This window comes from Fistularia commersonii, chromosome 26, assembly GCF_037954325.1.
Source record: "Fistularia commersonii isolate RoL2024-O1a breed Wild chromosome 26, RoL_Fcom_v1.0, whole genome shotgun sequence".
In the NCBI taxonomy this organism is placed as follows: domain Eukaryota; kingdom Metazoa; phylum Chordata; class Actinopteri; order Syngnathiformes; family Fistulariidae; genus Fistularia; species Fistularia commersonii.
Window position 1 is genome coordinate 7,983,240 of NC_141309.1, and position 27,100 is coordinate 8,010,339.

Sequence of the window (27,100 nt, forward strand, 5' to 3'; positions counted from 1 at the left end):
GTCCTCCAAATATATCTATTCACTAATTTAGTATTCAGATTCTGAAGGCAAGCTTATAACAACTAGATCATTTCACTGTCTATTTCCTGCTAACCACTTACGCAATGGAAATCTAATGGAGCCTTTTCAATGACGTACATGGGACTTTAACCTGTTCACATAGGTGAATGGAGCATGGAAAAAAAGTTGATTTAATAAAAAATAATTGATGTATGATTGCAGGCCAGTAAACTCTAACACACACACACACACACAAACATAATGACCCATGAGCGGGTTGGTGTTTGCACTGCAGTCAAATTTCCTAGCTAGAGCATACATATATATATGACTATATAACAAACTCCTCATTCCAATTTGAGGCTATTAAGATGATGACCTCATATTTTTCTGTGGAAGGGATTCATTTTCACTTTTAGAATTTTGCAATGGTCTCTGGTCATTAGATGTGATAACAGTACTTTATCGAGAGATTTTGTGAGAAAAAAAATAAACATTTAACATAATAAATGAGATAACCCCAATAGTAGCCTTGTTATGATTATAAACAATGACTGTTCCATTTAGGAGTGCCAGTAAGCCTTTGGAAATGGTCAAGTTTTCACAGCCACTGATAAAATCCCTCAAACTACAATTCTATTCGCTTCTGCATCTCATCTTCCTGAATCTGAAGATACATGCTGCAGAATCTACTCTCACAATTACTCCAGATCGCATTAATTTAATATATATTCCTATCACTAACGCAGAGCTTGGGGGCTTCAGCTTCGTGGACCTGCCTTTTAATGCAGAGACGTCTCCTGCCTCGGGCTAATGAGCATGGAGTGAAATGTCCTCTGTGCAAACCACGAGTGCCACCTTCAAAGGAGGCAGGCAGTGCCCCAGTTACTAAGGCCTCAGGGAGCTGTCTGAAGGGACTTAGTAAAAAAAAAAAAAATCTTGTTACCATTAAATTTCTGGTAAAAGATTACATGTGGAAAGAATTAGAAGGACCAAGAAAGCCTCGGTCTCAGGGTGAGACCAAATAAAGTAAAATCCAGGAGCCACGTAGAGAAATTTACACACATTGACCCAGACTTGTCCTGCGTGGTGGATCCTGGCAATAGTATTCTTGTGGCTGGAGGGAGAAGATCTAAGATTTAATTTTTGTAATCAGTGAAAATAACAAGATCTTTATGCTATAAAGCATTTTTAACTGTGATCCTCAAGTCTTTGTTAGAATTGTGTAAAAAGACTGAAACCACCACGATAAAGGTATCTGGAAATCAAAAAAACGACTGATGTATAACTTAGATAACTAAGGAATATGACTACGTATCGTTTAATCTATTTTCTGTGTATCCTTTTCTTTCTAATCTCTGCAAAGCACTTTTTGTATACATATCTCTTTTCATTTTCTTTGATCAGTTAATCTAACATGTCTTTCATGCACTGCTGTGATTCAGTTGTCACTCAAATTTTTAAGGGTGTAGTTCTGTCTGGGCCCTTTTGGTTACCTCAGCTGGAGATGGCAGACCTCATTGGCTAGATTGGCTTTCAAGTCCAGTATGACATTGCTCAAATGATTAACGGAGGAAAAGACACAAGGAAATTAGAATAATCTGTTTTTGGTTACATGTCTGACTCAAGTTTTTTTTAGAAATTATATTTCTTTAAATGCACGATGTATTAATATTGGATAAAGTATTGGATAGTATTACAAGTGTCAAGATGCACTTGGAATATTGCTGATTTTAATGTATTGTCCAGTCATTGAATCGCAAGTGCAGTGAAGCATTTCACTTTGGCTTTAGTGTCACCATTGATCATTCAACATTGATGGCAATCTTTTCAGTAATCTTATACAAAACCCTGGATGAGATTGCTTAAAAAACTAAAAGGAAATAAAACCTTGACTAAGATCACATTTTTACTATTGAGTGAAACCAAAATGATTCATGATTATAGGCATAAATCATGAAGAGCTGGCAACAGGTAAGAAGTATTATTTTTGTAAATGTGTTATCCATGAAACACAAAGCTATTGAATGAATAGATATTGAAGAGATGTTTAAACACTATGCACTTTTGTGCACTCACATCCTTGGCTTCACCATCCCAAGTAAATTTCAAGACTGTTAACAGAGGAACTCTCAAGTACATGGTTAAGATAAACTAGGCCTCTCAAAGGCAGGAGTATTTGACACTTTTAGGATGTTGTAAAATGTTTTCAAACTAGAGGGCCTTTTAGATTTTTCTCTTTCCCCCCAAAAAAACAAATAAACTCTTAGTTTCTACTGATTATGCTGAAGTTTTGTTGCTAACAACTGACACAGTCCAAATGTTGTTTTAGGCATGTGGTCACTGCTTAATATTTGTCTTGGTCATTGGCCTGCAAACATGCTTGGTTAGACTGATGAAGAATTGCCGCTGCAGTACAAAATGCTTTTGTCTGTTAAATGTCCCACAAGGCAGTATCACGCCGCAGATTTAAGCAGTTTTCTTCTCAATGTTCTCTATTTCTATATACTTTGTGGAAGGCAGAACTATCAGAAAGAAAACCAACATGTAAGACTGATGAGAGGTGTGGCAATCACTTGCTGGAGCAACTTAAGGTCCTCTATCTTTTTCCTTTCATCATCGCCCAAGACATTAGCTTGGTTCATTGACTCAGTGATCTCCCACCCAGTATCTGTGCTCCCCAAGATAGAAACAGTAGACTGAGAGCTTCCTGCTCCTCTGTGTCTCTGGTATCCGCGTCATTGCCTGATAATAACGACTTCACTGGCAGCCATCACTTGATGCTTTATCTCAATGTGGGAGTGCTAAAACAAATGGACACCAATACATGAGATCTGTTCCCCCACAAGGTTCCGTTTGTAGGAGTGATGGGATGTGAACACTCATCGGTGATCTGGGTATCAAAGGTGAAGATGTCAACAGGTCTCCTCCTTTATTTAGTCCTCTGGAGAGAAGACTTGTTCGTCAATATCCTTGCTGACTGTTCCTGGTTTACAGCACCATTTTGCATTGAAATTCCGGATTAAACTTTCCTAAAAGCAAGCATTACAATATACTAATATACGATTAGACTTGTAAAACTCTCGGTAAACATGTGATAATCTGCTCAATGTTTGTCAATGAAATGAAATGAAAATCAGTACACTTAAGATATAAATTTGACTTTTGAATGTTAGGCAGACTACATGACAGCTGCATTACTCTGCCACTATGCCATCTTGTGTGTTATGTTGTCGAGCTAATGGAGAAAGTCTCAAGGTCATTACCCAAAGCCCTCTCTATGCACAATATATGTTTGTATCTTTGGTTACGAGAATTGACAAAAATATTCACAGGTTTTCATCAACTTGTATTTTGTGTGCTTGAAGGCAGTATTAACTTCATATTACAGTTTGGCATTACAAACAACAAATTGGGTGTCCACAGCATTAGGTAATGAAAGTGGCTGAGTACAAATGACAAAATTAGCTCCTCAAAGCAGAGTTCCAAAAAAAGGGTTATTTAATAAATAGCGGGTAAACTGACAGGGTTTAAAAAAAGTAGCTATCTGAGAAATATGATAGCTAAAGAGGCATGACAGAACCTTGTTTGTTTAGTAATATGATGACCGCATCATGGTGCAAACAACAAACTTTGCACATTTACAAAGCGAGAGGTGAGAAGAGTCTAGGTGTCCATTCATACAATTACATTTATGAGTTGTTCTGTGGAGAATTTCAAACATTGATTCAATCCAAAAAGCAATTGTCTGAAACGATTGGACAAACATCACTTGTTCCCAAGACGTCATTTTTTTCGTAAGAGGCTATTAGCGCCCCAAAACTCACAAATCCATACTAAACATTCTCCATAAACATCAGCAAGGATGGACTTCAAAGTCCGTCGGTACACGGGGCCTGTCTCCTCACCCATCCTCCTACACAGTCACATTTTCTCCCTCTGCGGTTACAGCGAGTGGTGATAGGGCCCTGTTTTTACAGGATCAAAGACGGCCACTGGGGCTCTTGTTGTGCTTCTAGGTTGTATGGTCTGTGTCTTCATATCTGTTCACTTTCCCCATTGTTTCCATTTCAGGTTTTTGGAGTGCTACTGTAGAAATAATATACTAAAAGCCATGATGACACAGCAACATGCCACCCAGGGACTCTTCCGCTCACCTAAAAGGGTGCAGAAACAGAAGGAGAGGGAAACAAACCATTATGCAAGTTTCGTAAAATTAAAATACAACTTTATTTGACCGAGTATTTTGGGACGTACCTATTCTGGCACATTTCCAGAAAATTCCAAGAAGTCTGAAAGATACAAATATTTCCCCCCAAAGAATTACAAGCTGGAATAAGGCTGTTTTATTCACTATTTCGGTACGTAAAGTCAAACATCCTTCTCTTTTTGGTTGCTTTTTTTTCATCAAAACAGTAAGGGAGGCAGCGGTTGATAAACATACAAATGACTGCAAGATATACTCTTACTATTAAAAATCAAGTGGTTGTAACATTTCCATGGATAGAATATGCACAACAGAAAGTGAAGGAAATAAGTAATTGTTTTCTCTCAGTAACAGCTGAGGCGGTCATGTGGAGTACCAGGTTACTTTTCCCAAGTGCCTGGTTGTCCGTGAATGTATAAGTTATGCCCAAATGTCAACTGAATGAATTTCAGAATACAATCTTCATAATGTCAATACTGCAAACTATATCTGCAAAAGGTGGTTATTAGACTTGGGTCATTTCTCCAAAATTTCATTCCTCTTCCAAATATTGCGTAACATCACCTGCAATGTGTCACTAAATCAACACAGAATTGCTCATGTGTTACTCAAATCGGTGTGTGACAGCAACTCGCCCAAGGGATTGTTTGTGAATATGATTCGTACATCTAAGAGAACCAAATCATATGTGTTTTAATATATAACTTTCTTAAACAATAATTACTCAATGAAATACTAACAATTAAGAGTATCTACACTCAATTAATGAGGGCAGTGAATTTACAGATACTAATGTTCAAATATTGAACTAAAATGCACAGTTATCTCTAATACAATTATTTCTTCACAGAGCCAACTAGGCTAGCATACTAGAAAATATGATATAGAATTAAACCCCTAAGCCTCTTAATTGGAGGCAATGAATACCACAATTGCCTGTGCAGTTTACAGTGAGTCTTTTCCAGGTAAGCGAGATGATATTTTGGAGGCATATCAAAGATGAATATTTTGGTAAGCATCTTAAAAGAATCATACCCAGTCTTGTTCTTGTCCAGCAGGCTGGGTGCCAGAGCTCTGATGTAGGCACAGGTACAGATCAGAAGAAGAATCACTGTTAGCAGTGACTGGAAGTTGAAAATGGCGGACTGCGAATTGGTGAGAGATAAGAAAGAAAAACTTGTAAAAATGATCTATTGCAGAAATACCACCAGTTACTTATAAAGTAACTGTCCCTAATTCACCGCTATGAATACAACAAAAAAAACTTGAAATAAGTTTATCTGTATCAGCCTTAATAATAAACTGCAGTATTTTATTTTACAAAATTAACCACATTATTACTTTCAAAGTAAATTTCTCAAGCCTGAAGGCAACCTAAATTCACTGGTCTTGCATCTTTCTTGGAACACTTCTTGAAGGCAGCCTGTTTAAAAGCTTTTCTCTAAAACAATGCCATGATATAAAATAAATACAAAATGACAAATTAGTGTATTTGTCATAATTCTCTACACTTGTGTTTTATACTTTGGTGATTCATAAGAAAAGAAACATTATTAGAACACAAGGCATTTGAAACTTAACAAAACAGACCCATGAACCTTTGCGGTAGTGACGCAAATGAGATAGGCTACTAGAGTGATACTTGAAAGAAACACTATGGGGTGTATATGGCTGTGTTCGCAATGGATTTATCAAAACCATATATTTTCAATTGATGATTTTACTAGCCGTTTGTATTTGCAGATGACCGATAAAACCTATTTAGTCCTTCCAATATTGGCGGGGATTACAAGTGACAGCCTTGCAATGATACAAATGCCTGGTGATAGAGAATACAGCGTGCAGCGACGTGGCACACTAAACGGTGCTTTGCAGGCGATTGGACTCGTTTATCTAGTCGTATAAACGTCTTGATTTAAAATCTCACGTTCACACAAGATAATGTCAATCTGCAGAGCGTGCTTCTGACAAAAAAGTAAAAATACAGCTACCGCGAACTCTTACAGCCGCTAAACAGATCGCATATCTTAGCTAGCCAACGCTACTTGGGTTCACTCGGTTAGCCTGTGTACTGCGACAGGATATATATACATTACCCTCACTGTATTCACGACGGGAGATAAAGTCAGGGGGCAATACGTTATACACAAATGCTAATATAAGACAGAAAGAGCACTTTAGTTTATTAATAACAAGCTCACCATTTTGAAGGAAGTCAAAGCCACATCACACTTCCTGCTCCTTGGAATTTACGTATCGGGTGAAAAAACACACGCAAACGTAACGTAACGCGCACGGCGTTCGAACCGGTTTGCTGATTGGCTAATGTGGAAAAGTTGAAAGACGACGGTGATTCGCCTCCAATAGCTGATACTAAAAGTAAACGAGTGATAGTTTGTATCACAAATCAGTCGTCTTGGACATCGGAGTAGTTTTTTCAATACATTGCCGCAAGTCTGTAGAGAACAAACTTGCTAAGCGTTTTACTCGCACCAAAGATACAGTGAGTATCACCGATGTGATGATATTCAATATACATTGAAGTGACCGACGAGAGTCGGTGACTCTTCACCGTGTTCTCGGGCAGTATGACAATAATCCGAATCAATAGTATATAAAATTATCATGAGTTTATGTGTCGTTGATTTGCTATGACAGAGGTAACAAACATATTGAATATATGATTAAATATATTTTTAAAACAGAACCCGGAAGTTGCAAGAACAAGTGACAGTACTGTAAATGCAAGGACAATGATGATGATAATAATAACAATAGTGCAATGATAATAATAATTATAATTATTATTATTATTATATTTTCTGAATGTATCAAACATCACTAATGTGGCGATGACTTGAGCATCATTCCATGCATTTAGAGTCACATCTGGGTGGCCCTGGTTACGGATTTCTGCAAATGTCAAAAGTGTTTTTTTTCTGTCCTTGGTTATATTGAGACCACGTCATATAGTTCTACAAAAAATCTTTCGGATTTCTGACAGAGTTGTGCTTTTGACCAAAGCACGTTTTGGTGCAGTTGAAAATCACATGTTAATGCACAGGTGTGTTACATTCACTTTCGTGTTAATGATTGTGCAGGAAGTTGCTACTCTATGATATTCGTTCCAGCATGTTGATAATTTGTTTTTATTTGCAGGTAACCACAGTGATGAAGTTTCTATTGTTCATATAATTAGCTAATTATGTAGTAAAATTAAGTATTTGTTTTAATTTAGGTGAAACTGTCATTAAAACTGACGTTATTGTGTAGATTTAGTTTTCAGGTACAATGTTCATTTTCTGGATGAGGAATATTAAGTTTCCAGTGATAATTTGCTGCAGTGAGAAATGGTCATACTCCTCACTAATCTCCTGTTACTATTGCTTAGAAATGTGGAAATATTCTTATAATTTCTTAACTTATCTTGGAAAATGTATATATGTAAGGGAATCTAATACTGACAGAGCATGGCCTGAACCCAGTACCTTATCAAAACTATGTCATGTTCCTTTGTAAACTGGAAGGAAAGCAGTATTAGTGTTATCCATTTTTATATTACTGTCATTTTTCTAACCTGTTTTCAGCTAATCCATACATCAGACCATTTTGACAAGCATTTTTTCCTTTCGTAAATACATTTGTATGTAAGAAACCATGTAGAGAAAGTCCTGTGAGAGGGTACTATGATGGCTGGCCTAATTATCAGTCCATTTGACAGGCACCTTTGCCTATTAAAGTAGGATTAAGACAGAAATGACAAGTTAAACGTATAGTAAGACACAGAAAAGGAGAGAACTGGTCAAAGTAGTGATAGTGCCTATCAAGTGATGGAGCTACTGATAATGATTTAAACACCCATTGATTATGTGGGCTAATGGTAGAACTTAACAGATAGAAACAGGAAACCAGGGAATGGACTTTGGGGCTTTGTGCCGTTTTCCATTCCTAACAGACAGTGCAGTTTATTTCATTGGAGTGTCCTTCTGTCATTACCACAGGGTCATTGCCCCTGCACACCAGATGTTACAGTAACTAATGAGTAGTTGGACTCACTTTATGAGGTTAAAGTTGAACCCTTCATCTCCCTCATTTTGTTCATCCCCTTCATCTAGTCACGCCCCTTCTTGAAGCATACAAAGGGTCAACTTTAATCTGTTTCAAGGTTCTTTTACATGTACACATGCGATGGTATGTCTTTGTGTGTCAGCTGAGTTGCTGTCACCATTTATGCAACAAGAATATACAAAAGAGCGCCATTTTGTCATAACTCACGGTAACATGTCTAAAGGGGCTCATTTTCATTTTTCAAACATGTTCAACTTGGCTAACTACCAATTAAGCTGTCATTTTCTCTCCATCTACAAATCTTTGCCCTGTACTTACGTACGGATGATGTCCAAGTCACCCCTCACGTCATGTAGATAAATAATCACAAGTTTTGGCCTTGAAATCTGTTATCAAGTAAAAGTTTCTACTTCATAGAAAAAAAAAAAATGAAAAGACCTAAACTAAAGGACAAGGAGTTATTTCAAATATACCACTGCCATGCTTAGAGCAACCTCCTGTGCAGTTGCTCTGGTAACTATATGCTTTTTTGTAGCATTAGACTTAAGTACTGGATTTATTCTATCAGTCCCACAATAGACAAAGGGCAAGGTGACATTAACAGAAAGGCTTGCTCTGTACTCCTCTTGACATGTTTAATGTTGGTACATGAGGAAGGCCTAGCTTTGATTGTTGTATTGTGAACTGGTCACTGTCAAATCTCTTAAAAAATAATTGAAACAACTAATGATCTGGAGTTTGTCCTAGTTTATATCTATTCAAATGTTACATGAGACTGCACGGGGTCTTTCCTCTTTATTGTGTGTTTCTCTAACCTGTCACATTTTGTTTTAATGGTTTTTTGAACCAATTTCCCCATCAGTCAGCCACATCAAATAGGCCCAACACATCCTTTAGTGGATGTTTCCAAAGATGAATAGTCTTTTAACAGCAGTTCATAAGACATCGTGTGAAGAATTGACTCTGAAAAAAGAAAATGTACATATTTACACATTTTGATAAATGTTAGCATTGACAAAAAGATAATGGACTAAATCTATTTTCCATTTATCTTTCACAACATGTTAGTTCTTGACTGTGGTCAGGGAGCCCACACTCCTACATAAAAGCTTGCCAGAACTTGTTAATCTCCATGTGGTTTCACTGACTCCGCGAGACTCCCAGTGAACATTGAGTATGAATCGTCTTTTATTACAAAGTCTTAGAAGAACAACAATGAGGCAAAATGATGCAACTGAGAGATACAACCAATACTAAAATGAGTTCTGATTTCATTAATGGCCTCTGCCCTTCAAGTGACTTCACAGCAGGCCTAGATAATAGGCAGATGCGATTATAATGTATTTGTGTAAGAAAAGTGAATCATATAGCTTGAAAAGACTATTTGACTTTTTCTCTTTGGCTTACCACAGGCTTGAAGGTGATACCCAAGAAATGAATGGTCCAGTCAGACAAATCACTGTAACGACTGATCCAGGGACCCCATATTTTCTGCGAGTAGTCTGGCCCATAGAACTGGGTGCAGGCATCACATTAATTCTTTCTGATGGCAGCACTGCATGGATTGGAAAAGGTATTACACTGAAGCAAAGAGACATGATTGAGTTTTGGTACAAGACCATTCCAAATTGTGATTTGATATGGTATTTTGAATGTATTCTCGCATCTGGATAGCCACACATTTTAGCTTGTCACGCTCTCTCTACCAGTCAGAAGACTTTCTTAACTGAGCAAGCACCTGACTGAATTGGTTCTTATAATGTTGTAACTGTTAGTCCTTGACACACAAGGAAAACAAAAGGCCTATTTTCTACATCCCTATTCATTTCTGTGCTGCACCTTACAGGTGTATGATGTTGATTAAGCTATACAAGGCCTGTCTTTGTGCAGGTCTTTGTTTAGTGTGTATATCATATATGTATGTGCATGAGTACATCCTCTCTGGAGGGACACCTGGAACACAACTGCTTCTTAGTTTTCTACCGCTGTCCATCTGCAGAGCTGACAGGCAGAGATTGGGGTTGTGACAGCTATGTGCAGGCTTTTCGGTCATCTGTGTCTGTGTTTGATGTGTTAATTGGGACTCTCAACCCCTTGGTGAGCAGCTGTGTAACAGCTGATGACATTCACCTTTGTTTTTCTGCATGCTTCTTTCAAATCTGCTTTTGCATGTGTTTGTGCATTACGAGATAATTCTTGTTTACAATTTTGTTCTGCAGTCTACTGTCATCTCCTTGCTCTCTTTCTAATTTATTTCAGGTATATGACTGAGGAATGCATTAAAGAAAATGTGAAAATGTAATCATTTTTTTTGTCTAGTTTTGGATGACGATGTGACAAGAGAAGCCAGTAACACTGGGTTATCAAAAGGGAGCTATGTCAAGGATCTCCGTCAAGCACTAATTGGCAGTGAACAGGAAAGCGAAGGGGGATGGAGAGCAGGCGACACAGAGATGTACTCTTTCCAGCTCTCACCAGACAACTGTCATCTCTCATATCACAAAATTTGTGATAACAACTTGGTGAGCAAAAACATTAGGATCCTTTGTATTGTCGTCAGACTACTAGCTTAGTCAGAGTTTGCAAAGAAAATAAAATTTTTCTTTAGTTTTCCAAGCCCATTGGCTGTCGGCTGGAAATCATATGCAAAGGTCAAACAAAACTGAAACCTGATAAAGGGACATGTATAAGGAAATAGAGTATATGTGGAGTCTGGTTCTAGATCTGTACCATTGCAGATTTAGGTTTGGGGTTTTGTAAATAACAGAAAAGGTCTGGTCCTTAAAAACAGTACGTAAAGCAAAATCAGTTTTGAAAAGTGACTGAAATTTGCCTGACAAGCATTGTTATCATTGAAGAATATCATGGCAGTTCTTACATCTTGCCTGTCTCTGTGGAGGTTGCATGTTCTCCCTTTGCTTGGTTTGGTACTTGTCCTTTGTCAGCTTGTCCCAAAACCTGCAGCAGTTCCACTGAACACTCTAAATCATCTACAGAGGCAAATATAAAGGGGGATGGATATATGTTTCTATATGTGGGTTGTTTGGATTGGTGACCAGTCCAGTCCCTGTGCCCCCTCTTTGATGTGTCCAAAGTAGAAAAACAATGATTTCATTGCATGCTGGAAGTGGGACTTGAAGGTCCAATGGAAGCATGAGATAAGGTTGAGAAAATCTAACTACATTTAATCTTAAGGACTTGATTTCCAAGGGTTATCAACACCCATGTCTACTTTTGCATTCAACAAACACACACGCTCTCTCATGGGACCACCACATGGCACTGAGAATAACGGTTCTTCTTGAAACCCTCCAAAAATTTATTTTGTCTTAGATACATGACCCTCAGGAATAATGAAAAGCTTTTTGGGTTAAATACAGTTAAACGCCCAATATGAAAGACCAGCCCATCTTTTAAAAAAGTTGATCAAGATATAATAGCCACTTGTTTCAAATCCTGCTCAAAAGTTGACATCGTTCAGAAGTGCGACCTTATGCTATCTTAATTTGTTAATTAGTAAGTGGATTCATTCTATTATTACATAATTGCAAATATTTTTACCATTAACTCACCGTGCGGTTACATTACATACATATAGATTCAGATTGATAAAAAACAGATGCTACTTGAATTCCACTTCAAATCTTGTCACACACTAAAAAGTATTATAACAGCTCCACCAAATATGATAAATATTTGGTCATTGATAAATGGTTAAGTGGAGAAGGGAAGTTTAAAGGGAACAGAGAGTTACAAGATCAAATTCAAAATGTAATCAAATGTGAATCAGTGGTTCACCTCAAAGTCGCAGACTTTATGTGTTTTGGTGCTCCCCGAGGATAAATGCGTGTAAAGACGCACAAGTCAATAGAAAGGAAGTGTTTTTTTTTCTTTTTATTTTTACAGTGGGCTATTAAGAAGATAAGCTTTATTGTCTCTTTATTATTGCTGAATTAGAGAAAAGTGTCTGCCTTTAGGCCATCGTGGACAAAGCCACCAATAGATGCCAATGAGTTTGTTACTCGCTGTTGCAAAAGTAAGAGATTCTTGTCTAAATTTACATTTTTGGTGGAAAAACGTTATCAGTTTAAAGAAATTAAAAAGCAAGGGGGTTTAGCTTCCATTGTGTGTGGAATGGAATCTTCATCTGAAAGCGCATCTCTTTCAAATTCCTGCAACAATAATGCTCATAGACAGAGACTGGCACCAAATTTTGAGCCTTGGCGGTTCTTACACATTTCAGAGTGAATTACAGGTTTGCCCTAAAGCCCGTTCAAAGAATTGTGGTGTTATTTTTCCCACAAGTGAGAGGATGCTTTTGCCTTAGGGATTTAGGTCATAAGGGTCCTGGGATGGTTGTGTAGTCTGAGGAGACCAACAGGAGAAAGCCAAGTCGTGAGGAACACTGTAGGGTCCATTAAACCATGATTTATGGTCAGAGCTGTTCCAATCTTTCAATTTTATACAGCAGTTTATTGGAGGTTTTACTTTACTTTGTTCAGCCCCCATCCTTTTTTTGTCTTTGTAGGCCAAGTACATTAGTGAGCCTACTCATGTAGGACCGTGAATCATGAAAGCGACTGTTGGATTTTCAAGTTACCTCAAATTTTTCACGTGGCTAACATTCTAGGTGAAAACTCAACAAATAAATTTGAAAAATAAAAAACAACAATAAGCAAACCTTTTTTGTGTCAATATTTAGTGAAAAAGAACACTCATAAAGAGCTCTGGGCATGTTGACAGATGCAAGCATTGTAACACAAGTGACGGAAGCAACGATTTGAATTTCAAAAATTCACTTGACAAATTAGCAGGAAGTTTGTTAAAGCAGTAACCAAGAACATGAAATTTCAGTAGAAACATGAAAACTAATAAAATTTATAATCACTGATGACCTGTCTGCCAAGCAGGCCTTCAAAATATTTTGACTGTTCATAGACAAATTTTGTAAATGCGCCAGCATTTGTGTGAAACCTCTCGCAAGTGACAGAGAATTTGTGGGTGCCGGTGAAGTGCAGTGATAAGTTTGATCATTCAAGTTTGCTAAATGGATGGGTCTTTACTGGATTGGACCTGAACCTGCAAGCCACTGTAGGCCACTGTAGGAGAGGTGTGGCAAAGTGTAATAGGGAGTTTTCCCACTAGATGTCATAAGATCCAACACACTGGCCCTTTAAAATCAATCCTGTTTAACACCTATATTTTTTAATCAAGAATTCTTTTTTGTTTAGATGAGGTGTATTTTACACACCACATTGTAGCTGTCCAAATGAGATGAGACAAAATATCTGGTTGTGGCTTATTCTGTTTGGCTTTTAACATTTTCATCCATACCCACATTGTTGCTGCCTCTAGTCATCACCGTGAGGAGGATGTGTGTGGTAGACACAAATGTAAGAATCCAAGCGGACATTTTGCGTAGAGTGCAAATTACCTGTCTTGTTAACACCTGCTTCTTGACTTCTCTCTTTCTGTGGTCTCCCTCATTTACCTTCCCTCAAACATGTCAGAGGTTAAAAAGTGGAACATATTTTCCCAGCCAGATAATTTAAGGGTACAGAAATTACCAGAAATTAGACATGTTTCCTTTAGGAATAGAAGAAGGGCAGGTTAAGAGTCGAGACAAAACAGGTGGTGACCTTAACCTGACATTAATATTTTATGAATATGACCCTAGACGATGTAATGACAAATGTAATTTCTTTGATTGCTACTAAACTAATACTAAGCAGGTGTTTGACATTGTTAGGTCATTTTCCTCTTTATTGTCTTTTTAGATACCTGTCTGTCATTGGTGGGGGGAAAAAACATTTTACCAATTCTCAGAGCAAATACAATGTTTCCCATCAAGAACTTTGTTTCAGAGTTGATTTAGCTCATTTCATACAGTTATAACTGCTGACAAAGTACCATACATTGAAAAAAATAATTAGAATTCTTAATCCTGCGTTCATATTTCTCAGATATACATTTTCTAACTGGTTTTAAAGTAGCCCAAAGTCATTGATCCCAATTACATACTGTACATGATGCTAGTCTTAGTGCCACAATCCTATTTATATATCCTATACAAACTATCATTGTCAACACGAAAGAAAGAGTTTAATGTACAGGTAAGCATGTTTCCTTAATTTGCATGTGACAGAAACAGTGTTGAATTTGCCTTATTGTCAGTTATTAACAGGCCTATTATTGCCCCCTGTTTATTTATTTATTACATTTGTTAAATAAATTTTCTTCTTTTTTTCCAAGTTATTCAGAATTGAGATATTTTATTGAAGACCATGTGTATTAATAGAAACTTGCTTGTTTACCATTTTGACATTTTTTTGGCTTTGGTTTTTAGACACTGGTGTCTTCAATTCTGGCCTTTATAAACAATTACTTTTTTCACCTTTTTGTGAGATTTTACGGACATATCAGCTATTATTTTAGCAAGAATATAATCAACAATGCAAGCCCCACGGGCGGTAAGAACAGTCATCTTGAAAGCTAATATTCTGGTTTAATTCCTAAATTTCTTCTTGCCTGTCTATGTACTGTTGAGTAAGATCCCACAACTGCTGCCCAGGGACTGCTAAGTGGCTTTCTGCTGCTTCTGGTTCATCGCAATGGGTTAAATATAGTAGTCAAATTTCCCCAATACTGTACTGCCTGCAGAACAACCCTCGTCTGCTCTTAGCAGATCGTTACTCTGTTTATTTTTGTTTATAATTTCTTTTCTTTTTCTCAGAAACATGGACTCTATTTAACCGATGCTACCTAAAATGTACTATCTTTTGCAATTTTTCACCTAGTTTGATCTTTTGAAATGAAGTCTCTGTTCCTTGTTTATTACTTTGCAACAGCATGCACAATAAATGTGGGAACATTGTGTGGACAGACTTGCCACTATCCCCCGCCCCCACTTCCTGCTCTTTATCTGGCCTTACGCCTCGGCACACAAGCATCCAGATTTGATAGAACAGACCAAGTCTGCTTGATACCCACACTTTCCAAAATGACAACCTTTGCCCACCCTTGAATACTGTGTCTTTGTCATCATTCTCACCCACTCACTTTCCTACTTCCCTTGGACAAGAGTTGTTTTAAGATAGAGAAAAGGGGTATTTTATTACAGATTCAGTACTGTCTGAATTTATTTTTGAAATTTATATTTATTTTGTAGTAAAAAAAAATATGGAAATTCAACTTTGGGACTGGTTTACTTGTTAGTAGAGGAATTGGTTATCTTTGCAGCCAAGACAACCTATCTTTATTGATTACTGGGAATGGGATAACAGGCAGAATGTTATTTGACCCTTGGTTGCAAATGGTGGGTTCAATCTCCAGCAGTGTGCTGATGTTATAATAAGGACAGCTTTGTGTGTGTGTTGCCCACGGTGTGCTGCGGAGTTGTTTTTACTGGGACTGCTTTCTGTTGGCCTTGTTTTCTACACCTACTTCCTTCTTTCTCCATGTGGATGACCTTATGGTCACCATTGCTGTCTGGAAACCCACACACACACGCATACACACACACACACGCGCGCGCGCGCACACACAAACAAACAGTTGGACCACACACATTGCTCCACTTTTTGATGCTTGACAAATATATCGTGATAGTCTGATTGCCATATCATGCAATATTCAAAATCTGAAGTACAGATATAGTTCATAGATATGCAGTTATTTGTGTACATGTTCAGTAATGAAAATGTATTTATTATCAAGACCATCCAAGACATCCAGGAAAGTGTGCCCTATGCTATCTTATCCTTGAGGTAGAATATATCAAAATATTGTAGATTCAGGCTAAAGTAACATCTTATAACCTAAGTTTATGATTTCTATATACTGCATTGTTTTGTTTAAATCTAAAATTTAATAAAGAGAACAATATAGCATTGGACCTGTACTACAAACCGAAGACTGACCTCCCACATCTTGGCAGTGACTAGCACTAGTCTGTAGCTGACCTTTAACTTTATCTCATTCTCGTGAGGGAACATGCAGCTCAAGAAAATAAAGAGTGCCATTTTATTTATTTATTTATTTTTTTCCAAACATTTGCCTCTTTCTGGAATGTGTTCTCGTCGGTTCAGAAAGTAGTTTTTATCTAAACCTTAGATTTTATGTTTACCATATTGCTTGGTCACATTTGTATCTTCAAGATACCAGCTTTCATAAAACACAGTAAGTTAGAGATAACTTATGCTGGTGTGTGGAGTTTATGTGTTCATAGCATTGAGACCTCTCCAAAATTTGAAAAGCATTGTAAAAGGCCGTCCCTTTACAATACACAAATGTCTGTCTATACTGCTGGATACATAAAAAAAAAACAAAAAAAAAACACAGTTTAAACACCGATTAGCCACCTGTCAAACATTATGTAGGTCCCGCTTTGGCACCAATCTTTTAGCAGCAGATCATCTTGCAGATGCTTGACTTGATAAACCAATCCTGTCCTGTTTTTGTAACGCGGAAGCATTATCATGCTGAGAGGCCACTGCCTTTAGGAAATTCTATGTGCCCACAGTAGGTACTTTTAGTGGTGGACAGATGGACAACCTGACTGGTGTGTCACCTTTCAGCCCTAATGCATTGCACTGTGTGGATACAAGAACAGTCACTATTTTTTTTTCTTCAGTTTAAGGAATTGTGATTGTTCTGTTTGACCAAAACACATGGATGGGCCTTTCCTTCCCATGCACAATTGACCATTAGGCTGCACGTGACCCTTTACTGAGTCAGTGGTTTTCTGTCTTTGGACCACTTTAGGAAGGTGCAGACCGCTGCAAACTGGAGACTCCTCATGTAATGACAAAATAACAAATGTTAATTACTTTACCGGTCATTAGTCATCATTTTTATCGTTGACTGGTTTAGGTATATTGCTTTTTTGTGTTGTGTGCTTTTCTACAGCTTGTTTTCATAAAATACAGCAACGAGGACAATAATAAGATAAGAGAGGGTAGCTCAATTTTGCCAATTCATGTCAAGGAATGAAGGAGGCAAGCTGTCTTACCTTGTGCAGATTGCAAGCCTGGGGTAATTTTTATTTGTGGATTTGGGATATGCAACAAAATTCTACCTAACCTCAGTATCAATACTTATCAAAAGTGAGGTATGGAAATCAAAGTGGAAATGAAAACAAAACAAAAGTGGATGTTGAAGCTTTGGAACAATTAGCGTATTCAGCATGCAGGGCCTTCACATTTTCATTTTTCTTTTGTGACATTTCTGCCAAATGACTTCCCTCTGAAAGTACTGCAAGCATTTAGTCAGGTAGCTGCAGCATGGAGCGCTGTAAGAAGATGACCAATAAGTATGTGGCATTTACAAGTACTGCAAAATAGGTTTGCAAACAATTATGTGTCTTTTATTGCTAATAGGATATGTCAAAATAATAAATTGAATCTCTTTGCCTGAGATTTTTCTCCTTAGAGCAGCCTGTATTGTATCACTTTTACTTTTCACCTATTAATTTTTGTATCATTTTTGCCCATTTTCATTCACAAGACCGGTTGTAGCCACTTGAAATTATTGCACACATGACCTGCTTTGTATTGTGAAGAAAATCACAATGAAAGGACATATTTGAGCTGCCATGATCATTGTATACGTTCCATTTCCTTCTCTTGATTCAATATTTCTTCCTGAATCATGATAATGCATCAGAGTGATGTGTGATGAGGAGAGTATTTAAACCCATAAGAGCAATTTGAAGTGAAATGTACAGTTATTGCAACCTGCTCTTGTTCGCCAAGTGAAGGAAAAACAGCTGTGTGACCTGCCAGAACAACATCAGCTCTGACAAAAAATGACAAGTATTTTATGGTAGCTTTTGAAGATGATGGCTTTATTACAGTGGCTCTATGACCTTGACATAGTCCACTTAAGATTTAGCACCCTATAACCTTCTGTCTTCTCACTGCATTGCAAGCAGCACCTTAATGTGTATTTGCATGAAGGAAGTCGTAACTTTTCAGAACAAGGGAGATTTGTACTCCAAGGCTACAATCAAACAAAGGTTATGCACTTGCTTGAAATGACTTTCTGGGTCATAATGATTCTGTGATTCAGCCTTATCTGCAATAACAGTTGCTGCACATTTAGATAGATTACTAACTTATTCATTAATTTCAGTTTAAGGGCAAGATGGAAAAAATGTGTCATGGTATGTTTTTGTCTGCATAGTGCATTGCCACAGCCGTGCTCTGGGATTTAATGTCAAAAAAATCTAAATTAAGTTTTTAAAGATTGTTCCAGAAACCTCATTGTCATTCAAAGTGTCACAGACAAGAAGCAGAAGAACAGAAAAAGAAGGATTCTGTTCTCTTTCAGAGTTTATTGGTTACCAGGATATCATTCTGTATTTCTCCCGAAAAGATGATAAAAACCTCATCATCACATAGTTTCACACTTCAAAGAAATTGTGACGTAATGGTTTGTTGCACCTTCCTATTGCTGAGCTTCTGGGGCTGCCACTGAGGTGCCAGTGATGAATAACTTCGCTGTAACTTCACACAAATTTTGAAAACTGCTCTAAATGACAGTATTATATTTCAGTGATATACAGACAGGTATGATATACTGTAGTATAGTTGATATGAGGACCCTGCACAATTGCTTCAATAAACCACATACCCTAAAAATATGCTTTATTTTCAACTTTGAATCAACTTTGAATTGTATCATTTATATTGTATTGTATTGTATTGTATTGTATTGTATCATTTGTATTTGTATTGTATCATTTGTTAATGGTTCTCACCATATCACCTTTTTCACCAACTAACTCTCCAGGTGCATTTGGGTTCTGTGGAGCTTCAGCAAGCTCCAGACTCCTTACAGTTGATTCAAGAGATGATTGGTGAGTCCCTTAAACACAGCACCAATCTGGAGAAGAAAAAACATTTGCTGGTGGAGGAGAACCAACAGCTAAAAGAAGAGCACCAGAACATACTCAGAGAGTAAGGTTGAAAAGAATGAAAAATGTTGTGCCAAGTTGAAATGTGGTATACACAGATATTCATTCAGCTACTGTGTTGTTTTCTTGCGAGCAAACTTGTTTTGCTTTTGTTGCTCACTCTGTTCTAACACTCAACATCAACCAGTATGACTTCATTACTTGTTACCCATCTGAGAGTATTTAGGGTTACACCCATGTTGTGAACTTGTCTTTGGATATATTAAATGAACCATTATATTATCTTATACCCTATTCTTGAATTGAAATACTGAAATAACAATTGTACATCAGATTCTTCATATTTTAAGAATACAATTTTAGAATCAAATTGTAACCATATATTTATTTGATCCATTTATGGAGAGCTGCCAGAGAGAAAAGACCAGGCCGGCAATGTCAGTGATTCATTGCAACGCCTTAATCTCAGACGTCAGACAAACAAGAATCCTCAGCTTTTGAAATCCATAACAAAATGTAATACACATAAATCCATATCTGCTCTCAATGCTATTCTTCCCTTCAGGCTTGGTCGCGTGGTCCAGGATAAGGAGATGATGGAACGGGATCTTTACTCCCGTTTTGCCAACGTGCTACATGAGAAGAAGGCCATGATCAGAAGCTTGATGGATGGTCGCCAGCAGCCCAACCAGACTGGTGATGAGCTGGAAGACGAGCAGAAGGAAGAAAGGTTGGCAGGCTTCTTATAAGACTTCTCAATACCTTTTTGTTAATGAACTTCAGAGTGTTTTTGTCATAGTTGTGAGGAAGAAGTCTCCAAACACCTTTAATGTAATGGCAAACATATATCTATTTTTTTTCCCTTTTCTTAAACCCTATGGTCCAGACTAATAAGCGCACCTGAATATAAGCCGCACCGGCTAAAAATAATAAACAATAAAACTAATAATTACATGTGTACATATTTAGGCCGCACTGGTCTATAGGCCACATTGTAACATGAGATTTTTACATTTTTTTAAACTTTTAATTAAAAACATACTGGTAACATCCACAAATACATACTGGAAATTCTTTTTTTTCCAAAGAGTGCCTGTAACATGGCTGACAAAAGGATTAATAATAAATGACACAAGGAGAAAGTTAATCAATCCATCCATTTTCTATTCCTGCTTTGTCCTACTCCAGCTGATCCCTATCTTCATCTTCCTCCTGCGCACTAAAACCGTTGTAGTTGGTGTCTTCAGTATGGGAACTGAACAGCCTCAGAATTTCACAGTAATTTCATTGGTCCGATGTGATGAGGTGAAATATTTTGGCGGCACGAAGCTTGTGAGCTAAAAAAAAAAACATTAATTAGCTGCATCACAGTCTTAAGTGTTCAAAGCATGTGAAAAAAGTGGCGGCTTATAGTCCGGAAATTAAAGTATGCACTGGATAGCAATCACTTTCCAATTACTAATGTAACCTCATTTTCATTGCTTTGAGAAACAAGTTAAATAGACTAAAACCTTTGGAAGAATTTAGTATTTCCAGAATTGCCCTTGTTGCATAAGATGCTTGGATTGAACTCTTTAAAAATTGAAATCTACTCCTATATTTTGCTTTTCCTCCATCTTTTATGGTAATTCACATTGTTGAACATTGTTTTCGAACGAAAACAAAATGTTTTTTTTTTTATTTTCCAAAACAAATTCAGTCGCACTCATTAACTCATTAACCCAATATTTGAATGAAAAACCTTTTGTTTTTTTGTCCCTCTCCTATTTTCTTTAGTGAAAAGGACATCATCCAAGCTGAGGATGGAGAGCAGGAAAAAAGAGAAGAGACAGTACAGTCCCTGGAACCCACTGTTTTCATCACAGGTTTGTATTTTATCCGATGTATGGTTGCTGCCATGACTGAATAACCTGTACTTTTTAAGTTTTTAAACCTTTTCCCACATTATAAAAGCATATAATATATATTAGCTATGAAAATTAATCAGCCAGATTGTTTCCGAAGTTGCCATGATTGGAGTCAAGTGGATTTATCTTAGTTTGTTACAGAAACAGTTAGAATCATAAAAAATGTTATTTGTCCCCAAGGTGCAATTTGGGGGCACATGGGGTAGCAGTATCAAATTACTGGTAATCAAATTATGAATTATAAACATCAATAAATAAATGGGTGAATATATATATATATATTTAATATAGGTATTAGAAATACTATACAGAATTGTGCAAATTGTACCATTGGTACATTATACTACTTTAAAGAATACACAGCATCAGGCCTCACCTCATACATACAACAACATAGACAATTATGCCATTTTTCCCACATACTAGCATACGTAAAGAGTGTAAGCTCTTCACTTAGAGAGAAAGTAAGGATTTTGTAAAACTTGTCAGTCCAAATTAAGCCACATAGGATGAAACTATAGATATTCAGAATAACAGACTTGGAAGATAAGCAATATTGCCCAGTTTAATATGATTTACATTCACGAACAACAAAGTTACTGAATCTCATGAGAGAGTAGACCAAGCTGTCGCTAGATTAATAGTCAAGCCAGTTACCTGAGATGTATTTTCATGAGGTATACTTGATCATCATGAGATGAGCCCATGCTTGGGAAATTGTTTAATTATAATGGTTATGTTTTTTAAAAGTCAATAAGCGATACATGTTGTCCAATAAAGTGCATTTTGTGTTCACCTAGATTACTTCTTGTATCAACTTTGTTGTTTTTCCCGAGGGACAAGCCATAGCTTGTATTAATGTATATCCGCACTCGCTATAAATGGCCTAGTGTCTACCTAATCTGGAATTATTATTAAACACACTTTACTTTGATACATGGTGTGCAAATATTCCACTAACGCACAGGACATGCCTTGGTGGAGCAGGGTGTGCAAGTATTGAACGTGGCAAATGTTTTCTCATTCCCATTACTCCTTGTGACGTCATAGGTCATGACATGACTCAGCAATGATGCAGACTGTGAGTTAAACTCAAATTTTAGCTCTCCCAAACTGATCCGACCGTTGAATGTAATAAATTACGTGAGCAGGAGGCCGAAATGCAAACTTAAAAGCGCACACGAGCAGAAAATACACTCTTGGGTAGCTGGATTCTGGGAAACTCTTGTCAGTGAGTCATAAACCCACCCAGAGAAGTCTTCCATGATTCCCTCAATGTGGCTGACTGTGAGGTGGTCCCCTCTTCATGCATCATGCAGCCTAGGCATGATGTCACATCTGCTGAGTCATACCCCCTTGTTCTACTGTATTGGTGTCTGCTGGGACTACCCTCTGGGTGCTCCCTCCGTGTTTGCATTCAGAGCCAAACTCAGTACTTCAATAGTGTTGCAAAACACAGTGATGTTGTAGTGATTTCACAAGGGTCTGTTACATGGATCTCTTTCACTCACAGATGTGCACTCACACCTCCCCTTCATACTCACTCTTGCAGACTGGGGTCATTTTGGGTCTTGGCGCACATGCTTTGTTGTAGAAACACCAAACCAATACACTGATATTGCAGCGCCTTGATAACCGCCCCTCCATGTCCGCGGCCGTACTCAATTTTTTAATTCTATGCTTTTCAACATGGGTTTATTTCCAAGATTGTGTGTAAGGGTGTGTACTTTCATATTTACACTAATTCGGCTATCCAGCAGTTTTTGGGCGTTTCTCTCTTGGCCTAAAACACTGTATTGGAAACAAGAGCCATGTTCATGATGATGGCCGAGACACTATTCGAATGCATTGTTGCTCTTTTTGTTTACATCATGCTGTCTTAGTTTGGTATCCCCAGTAACTGATAAACTTCCTTAGCCAAACTCTTGAGGGTAATAAACATGCGAATATGTGCCATAAAACCTTTGAAACATTATAATGTAAGCAGTGAGAACTGCAATTCCTCTCCAGTGAACCTGCCATGTAAACATGTTGAATTCAAGTGCTCTGTCACAGTTACTTTATGTCATTTCCAGGCCTTGCCCTTATTTCAACACAGATCACAAATAACATCGCAAAAGCAGATAGATATATTTACTATCTACTTATTTACATTCAGAAATGTATCTGAATTTCATCGACATGGTGGACTTCATATGTCTCTTTTAAAATACTTGGCCCCAGTTAACCCTTCTGCCTCAGGCTTTGTTTTTATATCGTCATGGCCTGATAAGAGAGAGTAATGACTGTGCATAAATGGAGACAAAAGAAGATACACTCCCTCCAGGTTTAGCATCTGATAGTGGCACCACTGGAAGAAAATTTCTCACAGCAGGGGGAAGAGATAAAAGCAATAAATGGGGTAGCAGGAGACTGAAAAGAAAGAGGTAGAGTGACGAGGTGTCATAGAGGTTAACAAAGTACAACTTTTCTGATTAACTTCTAGCCCAGCCGTGATCGATCTGCTTCTGCAAGACACTCTGAACTTAGTGCAACTTTAATTTTTATAACTCATGAATATGTCTTGGCATCTATGGTAGTGCAGCTGAAGTCTTTGAAGAATTTCTTTTTATTTAAAAGACACTGACCAATCTATGGATCTTTCAATCTGATTAGGCTAGCAGCAGTGTTAAAGGGCAAACAGGTGTGTTTGTGTGTCAGTCTATAGAAATGATTGCATCCTAGTTTGACCCAGCTTGTGTGGAATGCCAGATCTCAAATCCCGATAAAGGTCACGGAACATCAGGACTGGAGTCGCTCGGGGTTACTTAAACTTTAGAGAGGCAATATGTTTCTCAAGTGTCACAAACTTGTGAGAAATGACACTTATAAAGAATCTGTTAAAATAATTTAAGTGGAGAAAAAAAATGTACACAAGACACCAGTGTACAGGCATTTAAGTATGGTGTCCGATTCAAACAGTCTGATTTGTGATTTGCAGCTCATACAAGTACCACATTGCAGCCTGCATAATAAAGCTACAATTTAATCTATTCATGAGTGTTAAATTTGGGTTTCTGCATATCCTTTTTTTTTATGCAGGTCGTAATCTGACGTGCCATGGCATCTCTTTCGACCACACTGATGAAGAGTATGAACCACCCAGAAGAAAACATTGAACGCCTCACACCTTCAATTCAGAAGCTCCCGAGCTAGAAATCACAGGTTTATCACCGTACCACACTTACCTTTTTCTATACTGTACCTATTTTTGCCACACCATTCATCTGATTAATGAGTATGAAAATCAGTACATTTAAGACCATCCAGTAGTAGGAACAGCTTACCTTAAAAACGTACTGCGGTAGTTTTTCTTTGGACAAAAGTCATGTTGACTTGCAGTGACAGCAACTCAGTACACTCCTCTCAGGATTACTCAATTATATACCATGTCGGCAATTTTCATTATTGGAAACTTTTGTTTGGAATTGAACTCCATAATTTTAATGTAGAACTGAAATGTAACTGCTTGAGACTGAATGCTCGCTTAACCTGCTCATGGATATGTTAGGAGTTTGTGAAAATGTACTATGTGTTTCTCACTACAAGTTTAATGTAGTTGCAATTATTATGTATTAGTCGGTGTATTTTTTCGCTTTTTGTGATTATCGCAGGAAGTACAGTTAGATTAATTTGATTAATTAGGAATTAGATTCTCCTTGACCAGCAGTTGTCCCGTGATTATTTTTCATATTTTACATGTTATCATACATCATCCCCTGGACATTAATTACCATCCAATTTTTGCATTATGCGCCCTATGAAATCAGGAATTTTATAACATCCCCTCTGAGATTCTGTGTGGTGTTTTTTTTTTTTTTTTTTGGCAAATGAATAAGTACATTGGGCAAGCAATACAAACTTTTAGTCCAACAAAGCCTCAGCAGCATAAGAGGATTAGTTCGTGTACTCCAGTACAAGTATGTTGCATCTGTTTTTTCTTTCTTTCTAAACAAACTTGTAACACATTTCACAATTTACTACGACCAAAGAATCGGACCGGAAATTTGGATTTATTTGGGAAATAAGATACAGCACCCAATTTTCATCTTTCTGTACTTGTGCTTTCCCCTTTTTCTGTCATGCCTTCCACATTGATTATGTGACATCCTAAATTCATCACAAATCTGTCAAAGCATTAAATCTGAGGCATTTCTGGTGTCCGATAGATTACCAGCAATATGACAATCTGATTATACCAGCTTACCCCCACCTCAGATCATGGTGGCCCTCCTGGATTTCCTCCGAGGTTTTGGAAGCAATTTTCCGAAAGCCGGAACATCATTGCCATCTGTTTTGTTTTAGTGGTGACAATTACCTGCCCCAACTCTCTTGAGAGACTCGGTCTTTCAATAAATCAAAACACAATAAATGACACCACCTTTTCCCACATTGCTCGGACATGTGTGCTCAAATGTGTCACCGGTCACGTGATAAAGAAGGCCTTGACTGCCTCCTGTGTTTCCCCAGGAACTGATGGTGTTGCTGCTTATGCCCTGGAGAACATGGTCAAGCGTCTGGACCAGAAGTGTGGAAGCAATTTCACAAGCGTTCAACTTTGCCCTTAGCTTGAATTTGTCTCAAGAGCCTTGGCTCAGTGCAAGAGTGAAGAAGGAGAACACCCAAAAAAACAGGGTGTCACCAGAAAGCAACAAAGCCACTGCCTTTGTTGCGTTTTTGTTTTGCATCAACTCTCTTTTTTTATCACAAACATCAACCTTGTATGTTTTATTTATTTTTTTTGAACAAGTATTTTTGTAAATTCTAATTTCCATTCCCCTGTTTTCTTGTTGGGATCGTTCCTCTTTATTTTGTAGATGTCCAGTGGCCCAAAGAACCTAGGGTGTGTTTTTTAGTGCGTTAATAGGGTTGTTTTGTCTCTCACTGTCTTCTCCACACCTTTTCCTGTACCCCTGCCACCAGCTTTAGGTCTGGAGGTCATTGCAATGCTTCTTCTCTCTGACAGTAATGGACCTATGGAGACCTACGCAGGGTCTTTATCTGACCATTCTACCTTTGACATCTGCACCTCTCTCCTGTCTTTTATGATTTCGATTATATCTACACATCTCCTTAAGACAACGGGTGGTTGCCAAGATAATCCCACAACACATGCTTGCTAGTTTAGTAATCCTCATAGGAATGTTACACTCCATCAAAATGGCATTTTATAAAGGTATGTTCAGGGTGTTGTCTGAGGATTGTTTACAGATGAGTGCATGTCATTTTACGATGGATGATGAGAGTGAAAATAGGGTTATTTCATTGTCAGCGGTTGTACTTCTGATATCCCCGGAAAACACATTTTCTATGCCATTTTTTTCCAAATAGAGGCCAAACAAGCTGATTTTTTTTTGAAGATTGGGCATTCTATTTTTTTTTCTGAGAAAGGTTTTTACATGTGACATATTTATTTCATCAGAGTTTTTATAATGTCAGCTTAATTCAACAGTATAAAAAATACCAAACAGCATGATAAGTGCTTTTGTGACTTGAATGTTCTTTTAATGAATTTAACAAATGTAAAGTATATATAAAGATGTTGCCAGATTTCTTTTTCTTTTGAGATGGGAAAAGATTCCATATCATATAAGAATATTTTATTTAAATGACATAAGCTGAGATGCTATTTTGACTTTTTTCCCAGTAACAAGAAAACTTAAATGATGACTGATTTTTATGGTCTTGCTTTTATTTCTGATGAAAATAAATGCATTGAACCAGGAGCTTCATGCTGTGGTACAGTGTTGAAATGTAATAATGGTGTTTATTACATTGCGACTATAGGATACTGTACTTACTTTTTAATTCTTCTGAACACAAAACCTTAACTACAACCACCTTCTGAGCAAACATAGTCTATATAGGATTGCGTTGCTGCAATCTGTGTTGCTGAATGGATTGGGTGTTGATATTTGTGACGATCCTTGAAATTAAAGATTCACTCACCTGCTTATCATCATC

General features: G+C 37.5%; 2 protein-coding genes across 3 annotated transcripts; one reads left to right on the top strand and one right to left on the bottom strand.

Moving 5' to 3' along the window:
- Positions 1 to 3,328: 3,328 nt before the first annotated feature.
- tmem167a (transmembrane protein 167A) lies at positions 3,329 to 6,477 on the bottom strand. Its single transcript, XM_086174142.1, has 4 exons — positions 6,409 to 6,477; positions 5,243 to 5,352; positions 4,258 to 4,292; positions 3,329 to 4,157 (listed from the first exon to the last, which is right to left on the bottom strand). The coding sequence occupies exons 1-4, from the start codon at positions 6,409 to 6,411 to the stop codon at positions 4,087 to 4,089; spliced, it is 219 nt and encodes a 72-aa protein (XP_086030268.1). The 5' UTR covers positions 6,412 to 6,477; the 3' UTR covers positions 3,329 to 4,086.
- Positions 6,416 to 27,100, top strand: LOC147218489 (DNA repair protein XRCC4-like). Of its 2 annotated transcripts, XM_086174139.1 has the most exons (8): positions 6,416 to 6,710; positions 9,688 to 9,848; positions 10,595 to 10,797; positions 19,067 to 19,233; positions 19,756 to 19,920; positions 20,967 to 21,055; positions 24,179 to 24,301; positions 25,607 to 27,100. In XM_086174139.1, exons 2-7 carry the CDS (start codon positions 9,710 to 9,712, stop codon positions 24,253 to 24,255), a joined length of 840 nt encoding a protein of 279 aa, XP_086030265.1. In that variant the 5' UTR covers positions 6,416 to 6,710; positions 9,688 to 9,709; the 3' UTR covers positions 24,256 to 24,301; positions 25,607 to 27,100. The 2 variants fall into 2 exon arrangements, with proteins under 2 accessions (XP_086030265.1, XP_086030266.1); XM_086174140.1 differs by lacking the exons at positions 9,688 to 9,848; positions 10,595 to 10,797.